The sequence below is a fragment of the Terrapene carolina genome, unplaced genomic scaffold (assembly GCF_002925995.2).
Source record: "Terrapene carolina triunguis isolate 2854851 unplaced genomic scaffold, T_m_triunguis-2.0 Scaffold714, whole genome shotgun sequence".
Taxonomy (NCBI): domain Eukaryota; kingdom Metazoa; phylum Chordata; order Testudines; family Emydidae; genus Terrapene; species Terrapene triunguis.
Window position 1 is genome coordinate 14983899 of NW_020665065.1, and position 14271 is coordinate 14998169.

Genomic DNA, 14271 nt, shown 5'->3' on the forward strand with positions numbered 1-14271 from the left:
ACAGTGTACAGATCCTAACTTGAAAGCAGATATTTGGTGAAATAATCCCAGCTCACCTAGCCCATATAATCTTGCAGTGATTTGCGCAGTGGGATATGTAAAGTCCACCTGTGTTGCATAGAAGTAAATTGTGACTGAAAAGAGCCGAGAACTTTTGTCTCTGTAGTAGCTTGATTCTGTCAGATGTGCCAATACCAAGCGCTCCATCATATTCAAGTTACCTCTCAGTGCTGCTTATAGAAATGTGTCTGGCTGTGGAGTTGTCTCCGCTTCAGTTTGCCCCATGCTCTTTCTGGCTTTTTTACACCTGCTGTCTTTGCTCACTAGAGCTCTTATTTCTGCAGCTCAAAAGAGAAGATAACATATTGTTGGATGGGGCAGTTTACTATGTACACCAAGGTTTCTGTTTGTACATCCAAAATGTGTTCCTTTCTTGCACACATTTAAAGCATCTTTAAGACTCTGACTGGGAAAAGCAGATTGACACACCTTCTCCGGGGTTATTTTGCTGGGAGTGTGTGTGATATTTTTACAATATTTGGGAGAGGATCTGAACTGGCTGTGGATGGGAAGCTGTGCCACCAAGGAGGAAACCATTCTGACTTGGCTTTTTCAATAGGTTTGTGAGGTCCTGTTCTCTAGGACAATGAAGTATGATGAGCTTTATGCAGCCCTGACCTCGCTACTTGCAGCTGGATCCCAGTTTGATACCCTCAGGAGGAAGGAAAACAAAAACGTCACTGCACTGGTAAGGGCATATGTATGTGTGGCTATAACATTCTCCCTGCTGAGAAAAGAGAGTGGCTCCGTGCCGCTGCATTTTATACAGAGAATCTGGGCAATAGTTACTAAATTGGATTTTGGAGCTTTAAATTTCCTGGTAAACAGTTGTCTTATATTTTATCAATGTAAGCTTCTGGGCCAACTCCTCACCAGCCAGTGCATCAAGTAACGTTCTCCCAGTGATGGCAGAAATTCAGTCCCTTCCTTCAGGGAGGAGTTTATTCAAACCAAAACAGATTAATTAGGTCCTGCTGCCTGGCCTGTCTTACAGTCTGTTCCTCATAAAGCTTCTGTGCCTCCCCATGCGGCAGATCCCTTGCCTCATTGGTGTGAAGATTCCCCTTCCAGATCCTTTCTCCTGATTCTGGGTCTCCTGCAGCGGCCTTCCTATTCCCTGCAGGGGTCTCTCCCTTAACTGAGCTGCTTGCTGGCCTTTTATCTGAAGACCAGGTGACCTGCAGGCTATCAATCATCTGATCCCCGACCTCACCTGGATGGCAGCTAATTAGTTATAGGTAGGGTTAAGCCCACCTCCCTTTAAGGGCCATCCCATCCTGTGACAGTCAATAACAAGATGCACTCCTGTGTCTAGTTTATAATTCAGGGTCTGCTTCAAGGTTTTCCAGCTGCCTAAAGGAATAATTTGGATCTTTCGTCTTTTGGCCTGAAGTACATTAGTTGGATTTATTGTGGTCGTAGTAGAATGGGGAAGAACTTGAGTGATTTTTGTTTGTGTTGGTAAAGCAGTAAGCTAGTTGGTCACACTTGAAATGTAACGTTTTAGATTAATATTTCAGTTTTCATTTCAGCTGAAAAATATAAATTGTGCAAAATGTCCTAGGTTTGAGAAAGTCAAGCTTCTGGCTGTGAGATGGTTCTCAAAGTTGGCCCTTTCCTGGTTTTGTTTAGTGGTAAATGATAATACATAATGCTAAGTTTCTTTTAAAATGTATAATGAACTTCTGGATCACCATACCTCCCAAATGCATTCATAAGGTCTGGCTTAAATGTGATTAGATTAGATGAGAATTTTATGCCCCTTGACAGGGAATTAGGTGAGATAAGAAAAGTTGTGCCACAAAACCAGCATGAAATGGAAGTATGGTCCACTTGCTCTTATCTCTGTGACACTACCTCCACATGCAGACACATTTAGGAGCCCTTCATAGGATCACAGCTGAAGCAGGTTGATTGTAAATGTTTGCTTCTTGATGTATCCTCCACTCTCTTTGTTTAGGAGGCCTGTGCGCTTCAATACTATTTCTTGATACTGTGGCGGATATTGGGGATTTTGCCTCCATCCAAAAACTACTTGAATCAGCTGGCCATGAACACACCGGAGATGAGTGAATGTGATATCCTGCACACTTTGCGCTGGTCTTCCCGCTTACGTATCAGCTCCTATGTCAGCTGGATCAAGGTACAGTCCTTTCTTTAGAATTTACAATGTAGGGTTTTTGACACGTTATTAGTATTTAGCACAACAGCACGAATTCCAGAGCTGTAATGATCTGTGTCAGGAGTAAGAAATGAAATTGTAGCAATGTGTGTCAGAGCTTAAAGAGGAGGGAAATATAAACTGTGCTAGGTGTACCAAAAGTAGTTTTCATCTCCCCAAGGGAAGCTGAGGGAATTAAACCAGTTCTTGGTCTTGTTTTATAGCTTCTTTTTATCATATTAAACAACGTTAGCGGGTGTTTCTAAGATGAACAATGATCATTTTAATCTCTGCCTGGTTCACTGCATATGGGAATTGTAATGTTTGCATGGTGGCAGGAAATGGGGGTTTAAAAAAAAACCCACAAGTATCATAGCATGGTGGTGGTTCATAAATTGGTAAATTCCACAGCCCTTCTATATTCCCTTAAATGTGATGTTAAATCTTTCTCTGCAATACATACAGGATCACCTTATCAAACAGGGCATGAAAGCTGAACATGCTGCTTCTCTCATTGAATTGGCATCTACCAAGTGCAGCTCAGTGAAATATGATGTGGAAATAGCAGAGGAGTACTTTGCTAGACAGGTAAGTTGGTATGAATACTGGATACATATCAGCAGGTGTGGAGCATTGATCTTTGTGTGGCACATTGCTGTTGTAAATGTCATTGCTATTTTAAATGTCATTCTATTTTAAGATTTCCTCTTTCTGTGGGATCGACTGTACCACAATTCTCCAGCTACATGAGGTTCCCAGCTTGCAGTCCATTTATACCCTTGATGCTGCAATTTCCAAGATCCAAGTTTCTCTAGATGAGCATTTTTCCAAACTAGCTGCAGAAACCGACCCACACAAATCATCTGAGATAACCAAGAATCTGCTGCCTGCTACGCTGCAGCTTATTGACACTTATGCTACATTCACCAGGTACGCTGCTGACGTAGCCCCTTTAGAGGGATATTGTTTTCTTTTCTGTACTTGGCTCTTCATTTTGTGTTAGCTCCCCATCCCTGTAGTGTTCTTTTTTTATAGTCCAGAATGATGGCTCTATCTTATATCACATAGAAGGTACCATGTTAAATCAGTAAACTGTCTAAAATCCATAGGTTTTATTATTCTTTTTCAAGTAATCTACTTGATCTTTCAAGACTTTCCTACAAGCTGCAAAACAGCTTTATCTCTGAAGATGAAATCTCTTCCTAACACCCTGAAAGAGAGAGAGCAGCACAGGGTTATTTCAGTGAGTTATTCTTGTGACTGTCAGGATGACTTGGAAGTGAGGTGGTTTAATTGTTCAGTGAGAGTCCAAAGCCTTTTAAACTGCATTTGGCTCCTGTGCAGAAGAAAGTGAAAGTAAAGCAGCTTTCCCCTCCTCCTCCTTTCTTCCCCCCCCCCCCCCCCCCGAGCAGCCACTTCTATTGGTAAGTGACTTAAAGGAGCTTAAAAGCCCAGAACTCTTGGAATGGTATTGTAGGATTTATGGGATAACAATTCAGAGGGTTGGTTCTTGAAGTTTGCCTTCCCATCTGTCACTGTATTGGCATGTGAGTTCTGAAATGCAGAGCTGTCCGCTGAAATGAGTCCTTTCCACCCCCAACACAGATCTTACTTACTGCAGAGCCTCTCGGAAGAGGGGTCCACTGAGAACAAACCTTCTGAAGAGAAGCTTCGGGGATATGCTGCTGTCCTGGCTATTGGATCTAGCCGCTGCAAATCAAATACTCTGGGTAAGGCTCTTGTGGAGTTTAGCTGTGTTCCAAAATTTAAGGGAGATTTTTTTGATACAATATTTGTAAAGGTTCAGCTTCAAAGCCGTGCTGGTAAAAGGTTCACTCCCCTGCCGCCCCCCCATCCATCACCTCACAGACTGGGGTATTGATTCTGTGTAGTTCAGTCAGGTTCTTGCACCTGTGGATTCAGAAGTAGTAGTAGTAGTGCAGCAGTCTGGGGGGGAATCATGAAAACAATAACTAGGTTATGTCCAGCCAGCATTAAAATGGCTTTGCAGCTGTGTTGGCACTCTGCTGGCATAGCTATCCTTTGAATTTCCCTGGATTCTCACTGCTTGAATGTGTTCACTTATGGAATAGGCGGTATACTGTGTAGCAAGTGAAACTTTCAGAATTCCTCACAGGAGGGATTGTTATTGGTTAACCACTTGATTAAAGCATTTTGACAAGTTAATACTGTTGAAATAACATCTTTTCACTGGAGGAACTGTCTGTTGCATGACTGTTGAGTTGCCCGAGGCTGTGGAGGGTAATGCAGGCTTTATTTTCTTAAGACCAAAGTGACTTATTGTAGAAGAATGTGAAACCAGCCTCACCACCAGTATTACAGTTCAGACAAACCTAGCTATCCACTTTCCCGTCAAAGTTAACTTACCTAATTCAGTTGGAAACATTCTGTTTTTTTTAAACAGGGCCTTACTGCATTCCAGTTTCCCTGTCAGCCCCTGTGAAATTCTTTATTTTTACTGTCTCATTTGATTGCAGGCCCAACACTTGTACAGAACTTGCCATCAGCAGTGCAGGCTTTGTGTGAATCCTGGAACAACATTCATACTAATGAGTTTCCAAACATTGGTTCATGGGTGAGTCCAGTCCTATGTAAGGGCCCTGAAATAGCCCTAACTATGTAACTTGGTGGGAAAGTTGTCTACTATATTTTTTTGTTCAACTTTCATTAAACTGTAACAGCTAAACATCTGGCAGTAGGGAAATAGTCTTTCTCATGCTAGACATGAGTCATCTGCTATTGCAAAGATATCCAAATTTTGCACAACCAAGAGCTGCAAATTTTCCTACAAAGGGAGCAGATTTATTGCATCCTTCCCTTTTTAATATAGAGATTTGGCCAGTGGAAATTAACAAGTTCCAGTTCACAATCAGAATAGCCCTGCTGCTTAGTTCAATATGGAGGATTGCATGTTGGTGCTTAAAGTCTCCCTGGGTCACACTATTAAGATGATGGTGACCATAGGCTGCACCGTCAACTTCTGCAGACTGCAGTTCTACCATCCTGCAGCTATTAGGGCAACAATGTGGAGGTTTAAAAACCCAAAAGGTGAACTTCAGCCAGAAGACTGAATGACACACTGTATTAATTCATATATGCTCATTTTTTAGGCAGCAGATTGTGCTTTCTGTGGTATGTATTCATCCTGACTGAACATGTGTTCTGATTCTTTTTAGCGCAATGCCTTTGCGAATGACACAATCCCAGCAGAGAGCTACATCAGTGCTGTTCAGGCTGCCCATCTGGGCACACTCTGTAGCCAGACTCTACCCCTCGCAGCCTCTTTAAAGCATACCCTCCTCTCCTTGGTCAGACTCACTGGGGACCTCATAGTGTAAGTGAACATTTTTGTTCCTTCTGTTTGTTTTGCCTGTTCTTTTGAACATGACTTGCAACTGACCATTCCTGTTTGTTGAGAAAAAAGTTGGGTAAAGGACAGTGTTTTTCTGAATTTGAGACCAGGAACTATACGAGTGAAAAATAACCACCCACTCGGCATTGGATCTCTAGAAGCCAGATTTCTCCCTAGAGGGAATTCTTAGCCCCTTCTTCTTGTAGAATGGGGGCACAGAATAAACACATGTCCCACGAAATGGGGAGAACAATGGAAGCGGTGTGGATTGCTTTTTAGATTGTGATCACCAGGTGTGTCCTCTTAGAAATATTAATGCATAACTGGAAAGGAGAACAACAGAAACAGTTCTATGGTGACTTTTATTCTCTAGGTATCCCAAAGCACAGAACAGGGTTCTGATACTGCACTAATGACTAGAGGACATACTAAACGATGCAGTGACTACCTAGGAAAACATTGCAGATACTTGTATACCATAGTGACTCAAATATAGTTTTGGCGAGGAGAACTGTTTTAAGAGAGAATAGCCAGGACAACTGAATTATACCCAACTATTTGAAAAGGGCTTTGTACTTAACATGTACCTAGTCTTCCCTCTAGATCAGTTTCCCAGCTCTGTGCCTGCTAAGCTGTTTCATTGTGTAGATCTTTTACTGGTGTACTAATGGAAATGTTTTTGCTGTTTCTCTTCTCCCTTCAAGCTGGTCAGATGAACTGAACCCACCACAAGTTATTCATACCTTGTTGCCCCTTCTGTTGGAGACCAGCATGGAGAGTGTGGCAGAGATCAGCAGCAACTCCCTAGAAAGGATCCTGGGCCCTGCGGAGTCTGATGAATTCCTGGCTCGTATCTATGAGAAGTTGATCACAGGATGTTATAACATACTGGCTAATCACTCCGACCCCAATAGGTATCAAATCACGTACGATGTATCCCTTCATTGTGTGACCTGCCAAGCCAGATGGACAGGATTATCCTGATCCATTTGTTGTTCAATGTTTCTATTTGTGCTATGGAAAGGCCACATCTTAGCTTATTCTTTTCTGTACTATGCTACTGTAGTTGCTGATTAAAACCTAACAACATTTTATCCAAGTTATAGAAACTTTAAATAGCGCAATATCTATCTGAACAAGCAGTGTGGATTTGATAATCGACCTGAATTGAGTGTTGGATCACATAGAATCATAGAAATGTAGAGCTGGAAGGGAACTTGAGATGTCATTGAGTCCTGCCTCAGCGAAGGGGGCTGTACAAGTAAACCTAGACCATTCCTGACAGGTGTTTGTTCAACTTGTTCTTAAAAACCTCCAATGATGATGATGATTCCACAACTTCCTGTGGAAGCCTCTTCCAGAGCTTACCTACCCTTAGTTATTTTTTCCCCTTAGTATCTAACCTAAATCTCCCTTGCTGCAGATCAAGCCCATTACTTCTTCTGATCACTGTCTTCCTTATAGTTGACCATAATGTATTTGAAGACTATCTGGTCCCCCCTCAGTCTAAACAGGCCCAATTTTTTTAAGCTTTCCTCGTAGGTCAGGTTTTCTAAACCTCTTATCATTTTTGTTGCTCTCGTCTGGACTCTGTCCAATTTTCCCCCATCTTTCCTGACATGTGGCATCCAGAATTGGACATAGTACTCCAGCTGAGGACTCATCAGTGCTGAATATTTGAATGTGGATAATTTGTGGTTGTTACTAGACAAATAGGAGTTGTACAGGAAGCATGAGATGTAGGCTAGGGGTGCTAATCAGAATCACTTGGTAAATTTTTCCTTATTGTTTGTTTGCATCTGGCTATTAAATTAGGCTGATTAATGCCAGCTTTCTCATTGCAAACCAGATAGATTTAAGGCTTTTCCCTTCTCGTTCTCCCTTTGTAAGTCAACAGGCATAATAATCTTGGAGAACAGGTACTGTTACCAGCTAACCCAGAGGTAAAAACATTATGTATAATGATATTTCATCTTTTTAACATTGATTCCCTGTGGATGGAAGAAACTCAGAAGGGTATCTACTACACTTCCTGTTAGAGAATGAAAATGTCATTGGCTTTTGCATGCAATGTGAGAATATTTGCTACAGGATGTATTTCCAGATAACACAAGGGAGAAACTTTGGAATCAGTAGTGTGTGATCACAAAAGTGTGTGTATTCTAATTATGCACAAACTTAATTTTTGTTGCAACAAAAATAAAGCCCCAAATAAGTTAAAACAAAAATACAATTTTAAATAAGATCATGTGGCACAGAACATACAGTGTATGTTATATAATGTATAAAACCAGTTAAAACAACAAATCAGATTAACTCAGCCGGTTACCTACTTACTTATAACAACACATTTAAATTTTCACATCATTTAGTTAAGTACAACAACCCACAGTTCCTTTAAAGAGTACTGGTGCTTTGTGAATCCATGAAGTTTCACTCTGTCTCTTTTCCAGTAAGCGTCTGAATCATCCTCTTCCCGAAGAAGTGGATGGGGCGAGTGGGTCAGTGCCCTCTGCAAAGTTAACTGCTTGCTAGTTTGTTCTGATGCTGTGACCGTCACTTGGTCATGGTCTGCAGCCTCTTTAGTCTGTACTTTTAACTGTTTGCAGGATTTCTTAACCCCTTTTGTGTCCTGCAGACATAAGACCACTGCATATAATTCTTCAATACACACTTCCTTTTTATGGGCGTTTTTATATTTTTTGTTGTTGACTACATTACTCTCAAAGGTCTCCTGAACCATGTCCCAAGGTTCTTCCTTGGCTAAGGCTTTTCTATTAAATCCTCCTCCCCAAAGGAGATTATAAACTGTTTAATGTAGTGCTCCATTCTGAGAGCCTACTTTCTTATCTGGATGTTTTCCAATGCCCTGACTAGGGTCTCCCTACAACCATCTGTGCCTTGTTAGTACCCAGAGTCTTAGATTGCAACTGTAAGACATCTTGGAGTTGAGCCCACCTAAGGTGGGAAACTGAGGCATGATCAGTTTAGGCTTAATCAATTTTTTACTTTATTTATAAATTTTCAAACCATCATTTTCACATATAGTTTCTGATCCTATATTTGACAGATAATAATAAACCGATAAGACTGAGCAGGTAGTGCACCTTTCTTTATACTTAATCTTTGATTCACAGTGGCCTAGATGAGTCAATTTTGGAGGAGTGTTTGCAGCATCTGGAGAAGCAGCTGGAGAGCAGCCAGGCCCGGAAAGCCATGGAGGAATTCTTCTCAGAGAGGTGAGGTGATGGAATATTGCAGACTTGTTTTCTCCTCTGTTAATTCTTGTCTTGTCACACTTAGCATTTGTGGAATGCTGTTGCTTCTGTAAAGGAAAGTGCAAAGTTCATATAATCTGCACAAGGAACATATTGCCCTTTGGAGAGAGGTGGGATTTTGTAAGTGTGAAAAGATTCCCAGGTGAGAGAGAGAGAGTTGTTCTGCTTTGACACTGCAGATAAAATGTTCAGTTAGTCGTCATTTCAGTGACTGGTTGTGTGAGTCTTCGGATACATCCGTTTTGTCAGAGGCAGCATAAAGAACCTCTTGAGAGAGGCTGTATTAATTTGCCTGTCAGTTCTACTTGTAAAGTAGCACCTGTTCTCTCAGTGCTACCCCAGGATAGCATTGGCTTGGTCTCCTGAAGGATGCCTTTTTCCTGTCTTGGAGTATGAAGACAAGGTAGTGCGGATGTAAGACAGCAGAGCACAGCAAGAGTGTAGGAAGTGATGAACGGGGGGAGAGTTAATTCCAGTTGCAAAGCTGATTGACATCCTTTACATGCTCTCTACTTTGTTTTGTTCAGCCCAAGCTAAAGTAGCATGATGGAGGAGTTGGCTTGGTTTGTGTGCACTGTTGGGATGGGAGATAAATGAGAAAAGAGTAAGCAAGAAGATGATGACAGAAGATGTTGAAATCCGCTTTGGCCCTTTTGTGACAGAACCCTGGTTTGTTACCAGATTGCTCACGATCTGTGAGCTCCTGAGGTTTGCATACCTCTCTGAATTTGGAGCTAAGGCTCTGATGGCATTGCTCTGAAAGCATTGTATACAGCCAGATTGAAAAAGCATGTTAATGTTGTGCTCCTGACCATGAATTAGTACCTCAGAGAGTGGAGGAGAGGACAATATGAAAAAGATGTGATTATTTTACCAGCAGGCTGAAATTGCTTCAACCTCACAGCTGCAAGCATTTTTTTAAACTAGGCTCTTCTGTTAAGTAGCCTTAATTTTAAGCTGACTGACTACAGCATGACTCCGTGTGGCTCTAATAAACATTGAAGGGAAGTCGTGTTGGCACTTGTTTGATATTTCCCTTTGGCGTGTAATTGCTTTGCTTCTTCATGGACAACCCATCAACATGGTTTTTGTTGTCATTCTTTTCTAGTGAAACTAAGAATGGAATTTTAAGAATGGAAGGTAGCTGCCTGCAGTACTCCATCCTTACTGTGCTGGGTGCAGGGTTTAGAGTTTTATCTTGTTTAGGTGTCTGTCCGTCCGTGTCTCCTCCTCCCCCCTCCGCCCCCCCAAGTACTCTGCAGCATATGAACTGTTTCTGCCCTGGCATCTAAGATGATATAAATAACAGTGAAGAAAAGAGATGAGTGCATTTTTGAAAGGTTTGACCTGATGATTTGTTTTCTCTCGCTCAATTAGTGGAGAACTGGTCCAGATCATGATGGCAACAGCCAATGAAAATCTCTCCGCAAAATTCTGTAACAGAGTTCTGAAATTCTTCACCAAACTCTTCCAGTTGAGTAAGTGACTGTGTTTAATCTCCGCATTAGAACTTTGATGTCCATTTAACATTTCTCTTGTTCTACATAAATTGACCTGCAGTGTGAAAATGCTTGAAAGAAAATTTTTTGGGAGATACTGAAGACTACGTGTACCCATTCCCAGTCATCTTTTGTGTTTTGTTGTCTTCTGTTCCCCCCTCCTCTCTAGCTTCAGTTTTCAGTTCTGTCACTGTCCCTCCCCTGGCAGCCTCCCACGGTGCACATTTTTCCTTAACTATTTGCCCTTTCAGTGTGTAGTAAAAGCTTATTCTGAGTTAACGAGTATTTCAGCAATCCCTCTTTTGAAGGTGAATGTTTGCTAAGCAGACTGTTTAGCTCTCTGGAGGAGCAGGCATGAGGGGACTGTCTGGCAATATCTTCAATATGCATATGAACAGCTAGAGATGACCACAAGCTGGAAAATTACACAATTCACTTTTATGTCATGCTTGATTTAGTTACCCCCCATGTATGAGAGAGAGAATAAGTGTCTGGGGGGAACGAATGGAGGGATAGAATTAGAATGATGATGATAGTAACAGGGATAGCTGTGGGACTGTCTCCAATTGCATGCACTTTAGGGAATCCAGTGAATTTTGCTTTTAATAATAGAAGGAAAATTGTTGTCAGGAATGTTCAATTTACAGCCGCAATATCAACCACTGATAATTCTGTCTCCTAGCTGAGAAGAGCCCTAACCCCAGTCTGTTGCGACTATGTGGCTCCTTGGCCCAGTTGGCCTGTGTTGAGCCTGTACGCCTACAGGCCTGGTTAACCAGGATGACCATGTCACCACCTAAAGATTCAGATCAATTGGATGTTGTTCAAGAGAACAGGCAGCTGCTGCAACTTCTGACAACATATATTGTTCGGGAAAACAGGTAGAGAACAATCTTATGTGACTTATCAATAGTATATAATGTAAAATACATATTCCATAGACACCTTCTAGTCTGTTAAATACTGCTGATCTCTCATGCTGTAAGGGCATTGTCTTGCTATTGTTCTCTAGTATATATTAATGTAGTACTATTTGAAAAGGGACTACATTAACATACCCTAGAGAACTTTTAGTGTGTGCCAGCAGGGCCCATATGGGGCAGTTAATGCGCGACACACTAGTGCATGTTAAAATTTGCACCTGTCTGGTGCTGACTAATATACTGCTTAGATACCCTCAGAAAAGTTCAGCTTAAACTGGTGTAGATGGGTGATTTAATGCATCTCAAACTTTCTTCTTGTTGATTAGCCAAGTCGGAGAAGGCGTGTGCACTGTTCTGCTGAGTACCCTTATACCAATGGCAACGGAAATGTTGGCCAATGGTGATGGAACAGGCTTCCCTGAGCTCATGGTTGTGATGGCAACTCTGGCCAGTGCTGGGCAAGGTGCTGGACATCTCCAGCTTCACAGTGCGGCAGTCGATTGGCTGGGCAGATGGTAAGAAGAATGAGACCTGTGTTGGTGATTGATTATCTTCATGTGTTGGACTTCTTGGGAGTTTGATAGTGGAGAGGGGAGAGCGAGTGGGTGCTGTGTGGTTGCCCCATAGTTCAGAATGCCACCTGTTGGAATATGTGGTAGTTGGGATAAGTGCCTTTATGGAGACTTGTATTGGAACCATGGAGGTCCTTCCCTTTTCCTCTTGATGATTTAGTGGCCACTACCTTAATGATTTGCGTAATGCTGTTGTAAAACTAACAAACTAAATACTTGGGATTATAATCAGTGCGGATTAAATTGATAACTTTTAAGAGCTGGTTCTATAACTATCTTTTTTTAACTTTCCTTTATCCTATAGCAAGAAATACCTATCTCAAAAGAACGTTATAGAAAAAATGAATGCTAATGTCATGCATGGAAAGGTAAGAAACACAGGCAGTTCTCAATCCTCAGTGTTTGGTCTGAGCCCTGGTCTGCATGAGAAAAGTTATACTGGTATAAGTGTTAGGGATGTTTATTCCCCCCCCCCTCCCCCAATATGCAACTTGCAGGGATTTCACTTTTGGCGCTGTACCTTTTAATTTCTGTTTATCTAACTTCCTCATTTTTATGTAGTTCCCCTTTCTGAAAGTCAGTGCTACCATGTTGGGCTGCTGTGGTGTTTCCCCCGCCACAGGGATATTACATTTAATTATATTATGGTCACTATTACCAAGCGGTTCAGCTATATTCACCTCTTGGACCAGATCCTGTGCTCCACTTAGGACTAAATCAAGAATTGTCTCTCCTCTTGTGGGTTCCAGGACTAGCTGCTCCAAGAAGCAGTCATTTAAGGTGTCAAGAAACTTTATCTCTGCATCCCGTCCTGAGGTGACATGTACCCAGTCAATATGGGGATAGTTGAAATCTCCCATTATTATTGGGTTTTTTATTTGTATAGCCTCTGTAATCTCCCTGAGCATTTCACAGTCGCTATCACGATCCCGGTCTGGTAGTCAGTAATATATCCCTCCTGATATATTCTTATTATTCGAGCATGGAATTACTATCCATAGAGATGCTATGGTACAGTTTGGTTCATTTAAGATTTTCACTTCATTTGATTCTACGCTTTCTTTCACATATAGTGCCACTCCCCCACCAGCACAACCTGTTTTATCCTTCCGATATATTTTGTACCCTGGTATTACTGTGTCCCACTGATTATCCTCATTCCACCAAGTTTCTGTGTTGCCTATTATATCAATCTCCTCATTTAATATGAGGCACTCTAGTTCACCCATCTTCTTATTTAGACTTGTAGCATTTGTATATAAGCACTTAAAAAAAAATTCACTTCTTAGCTGTCTGCCATTACATGATGTTACTGAATGGGACTCTTTTCCATATGACTGTTTCTCATCAGATCCTACCCATATTTTATCTTCCATCTTCTCCTCCTTACTAGGACATAGAGAATTTCCAGTAATAGATTCTCCCTTAAGGGATGTCTCTGTCCAAACCATGTGCTCCTCCGCACGTGTCAGCTTTCCCCTAGCCTTTAGTATAAAAACTGCTGTATGACCTTTTTAATTTTAAGTGCCAGCAATCTGGTTCCGTTTTGGTTTAGGTGGAGCCCATCCTTCCTGTATAGGCTCCCCCTTTCCCAAAACTTTCCCCAGTTCCTAATAAATCTAAACCCCTCCTCCCTACACCGTCGTCTCATCCACACATTGAGACCCTGCTCAAACTGGAGGAAGAGGACATTGCCACTTTAACTATATCAGTATAGTGGCAAAACTTTCTATTGTAGGCAAGCTGTTAGTGATTTTCATTATTCAGGGAACAGGCACAGGTTAAAATAATTAGTTACCATTAGTAAATGTATTGTTGTTTGAATAAGTGTTTGGTACCTTGTAAAATCTAAATCTTCACCTGGGAAATTCTCTGATCTTCCTTTTATACATGGTAGTGAATAGGCATACACTGTAGATTCAGGCCCAAATTAAAGCCTTACAATCTGCCCTTTTTGGACTATATATAATTATTGTTTTAATGTCTCCCTGAAACTGAAGATTCATACCTCTAATGCAAATGCTGCAAGCGGATAAAATCCCAGGATCTTTTCTGGGCATTTTGCTAATAAAGGTGATTCACCAGTGAACTGAAGATGTCATCTACTCTCCACTGTCCATTCTGTTCTTGTCATCTGGCATGAGGTTGAGACCTACTTGTATTTGGTAGTTCTAGTATCCTACCAGCTCACAAGAACTGGATAGAGTAGCTAGTGCAATATGCATGCCCACAAATCAGAGCCTCTCAGGCCTCCCACCCTTGAGAGACCTTCTTAAACTTTTTAGAGAAAATGTCCTGTCTCCATACTGTACCAATACCACAAACCACCTTGCAAATCCCAAATCAGTTATGTGCTGTGGTAGAATTTCTGAGTGTAACACAAATCCTTACAATCTGTGTCATTA

The 14271-nt window shown here is 41.5% G+C and overlaps 1 protein-coding gene across 4 annotated transcripts in view; it reads left to right on the forward strand.

The window, feature by feature from the left end:
* Positions 1 to 14271, forward strand: part of UBR4 (ubiquitin protein ligase E3 component n-recognin 4) — a 115581-nt gene that overhangs the window by 20401 nt on the left and 80909 nt on the right. For all 4 annotated transcript variants that reach the window (XM_026660057.1, XM_026660054.1, XM_026660056.1 and 1 more), the window contains 13 exons: positions 620 to 748; positions 2021 to 2203; positions 2687 to 2809; positions 2922 to 3151; positions 3827 to 3951; positions 4720 to 4817; positions 5419 to 5576; positions 6299 to 6508; positions 8732 to 8833; positions 10250 to 10350; positions 11054 to 11252; positions 11621 to 11809; positions 12171 to 12234. In XM_026660057.1, the coding sequence (XP_026515842.1) occupies positions 620 to 748; positions 2021 to 2203; positions 2687 to 2809; positions 2922 to 3151; positions 3827 to 3951; positions 4720 to 4817; positions 5419 to 5576; positions 6299 to 6508; positions 8732 to 8833; positions 10250 to 10350; positions 11054 to 11252; positions 11621 to 11809; positions 12171 to 12234 (1911 nt within the window). The remainder of the gene's footprint in view (positions 1 to 619; positions 749 to 2020; positions 2204 to 2686; positions 2810 to 2921; positions 3152 to 3826; positions 3952 to 4719; positions 4818 to 5418; positions 5577 to 6298; positions 6509 to 8731; positions 8834 to 10249; positions 10351 to 11053; positions 11253 to 11620; positions 11810 to 12170; positions 12235 to 14271) is intronic.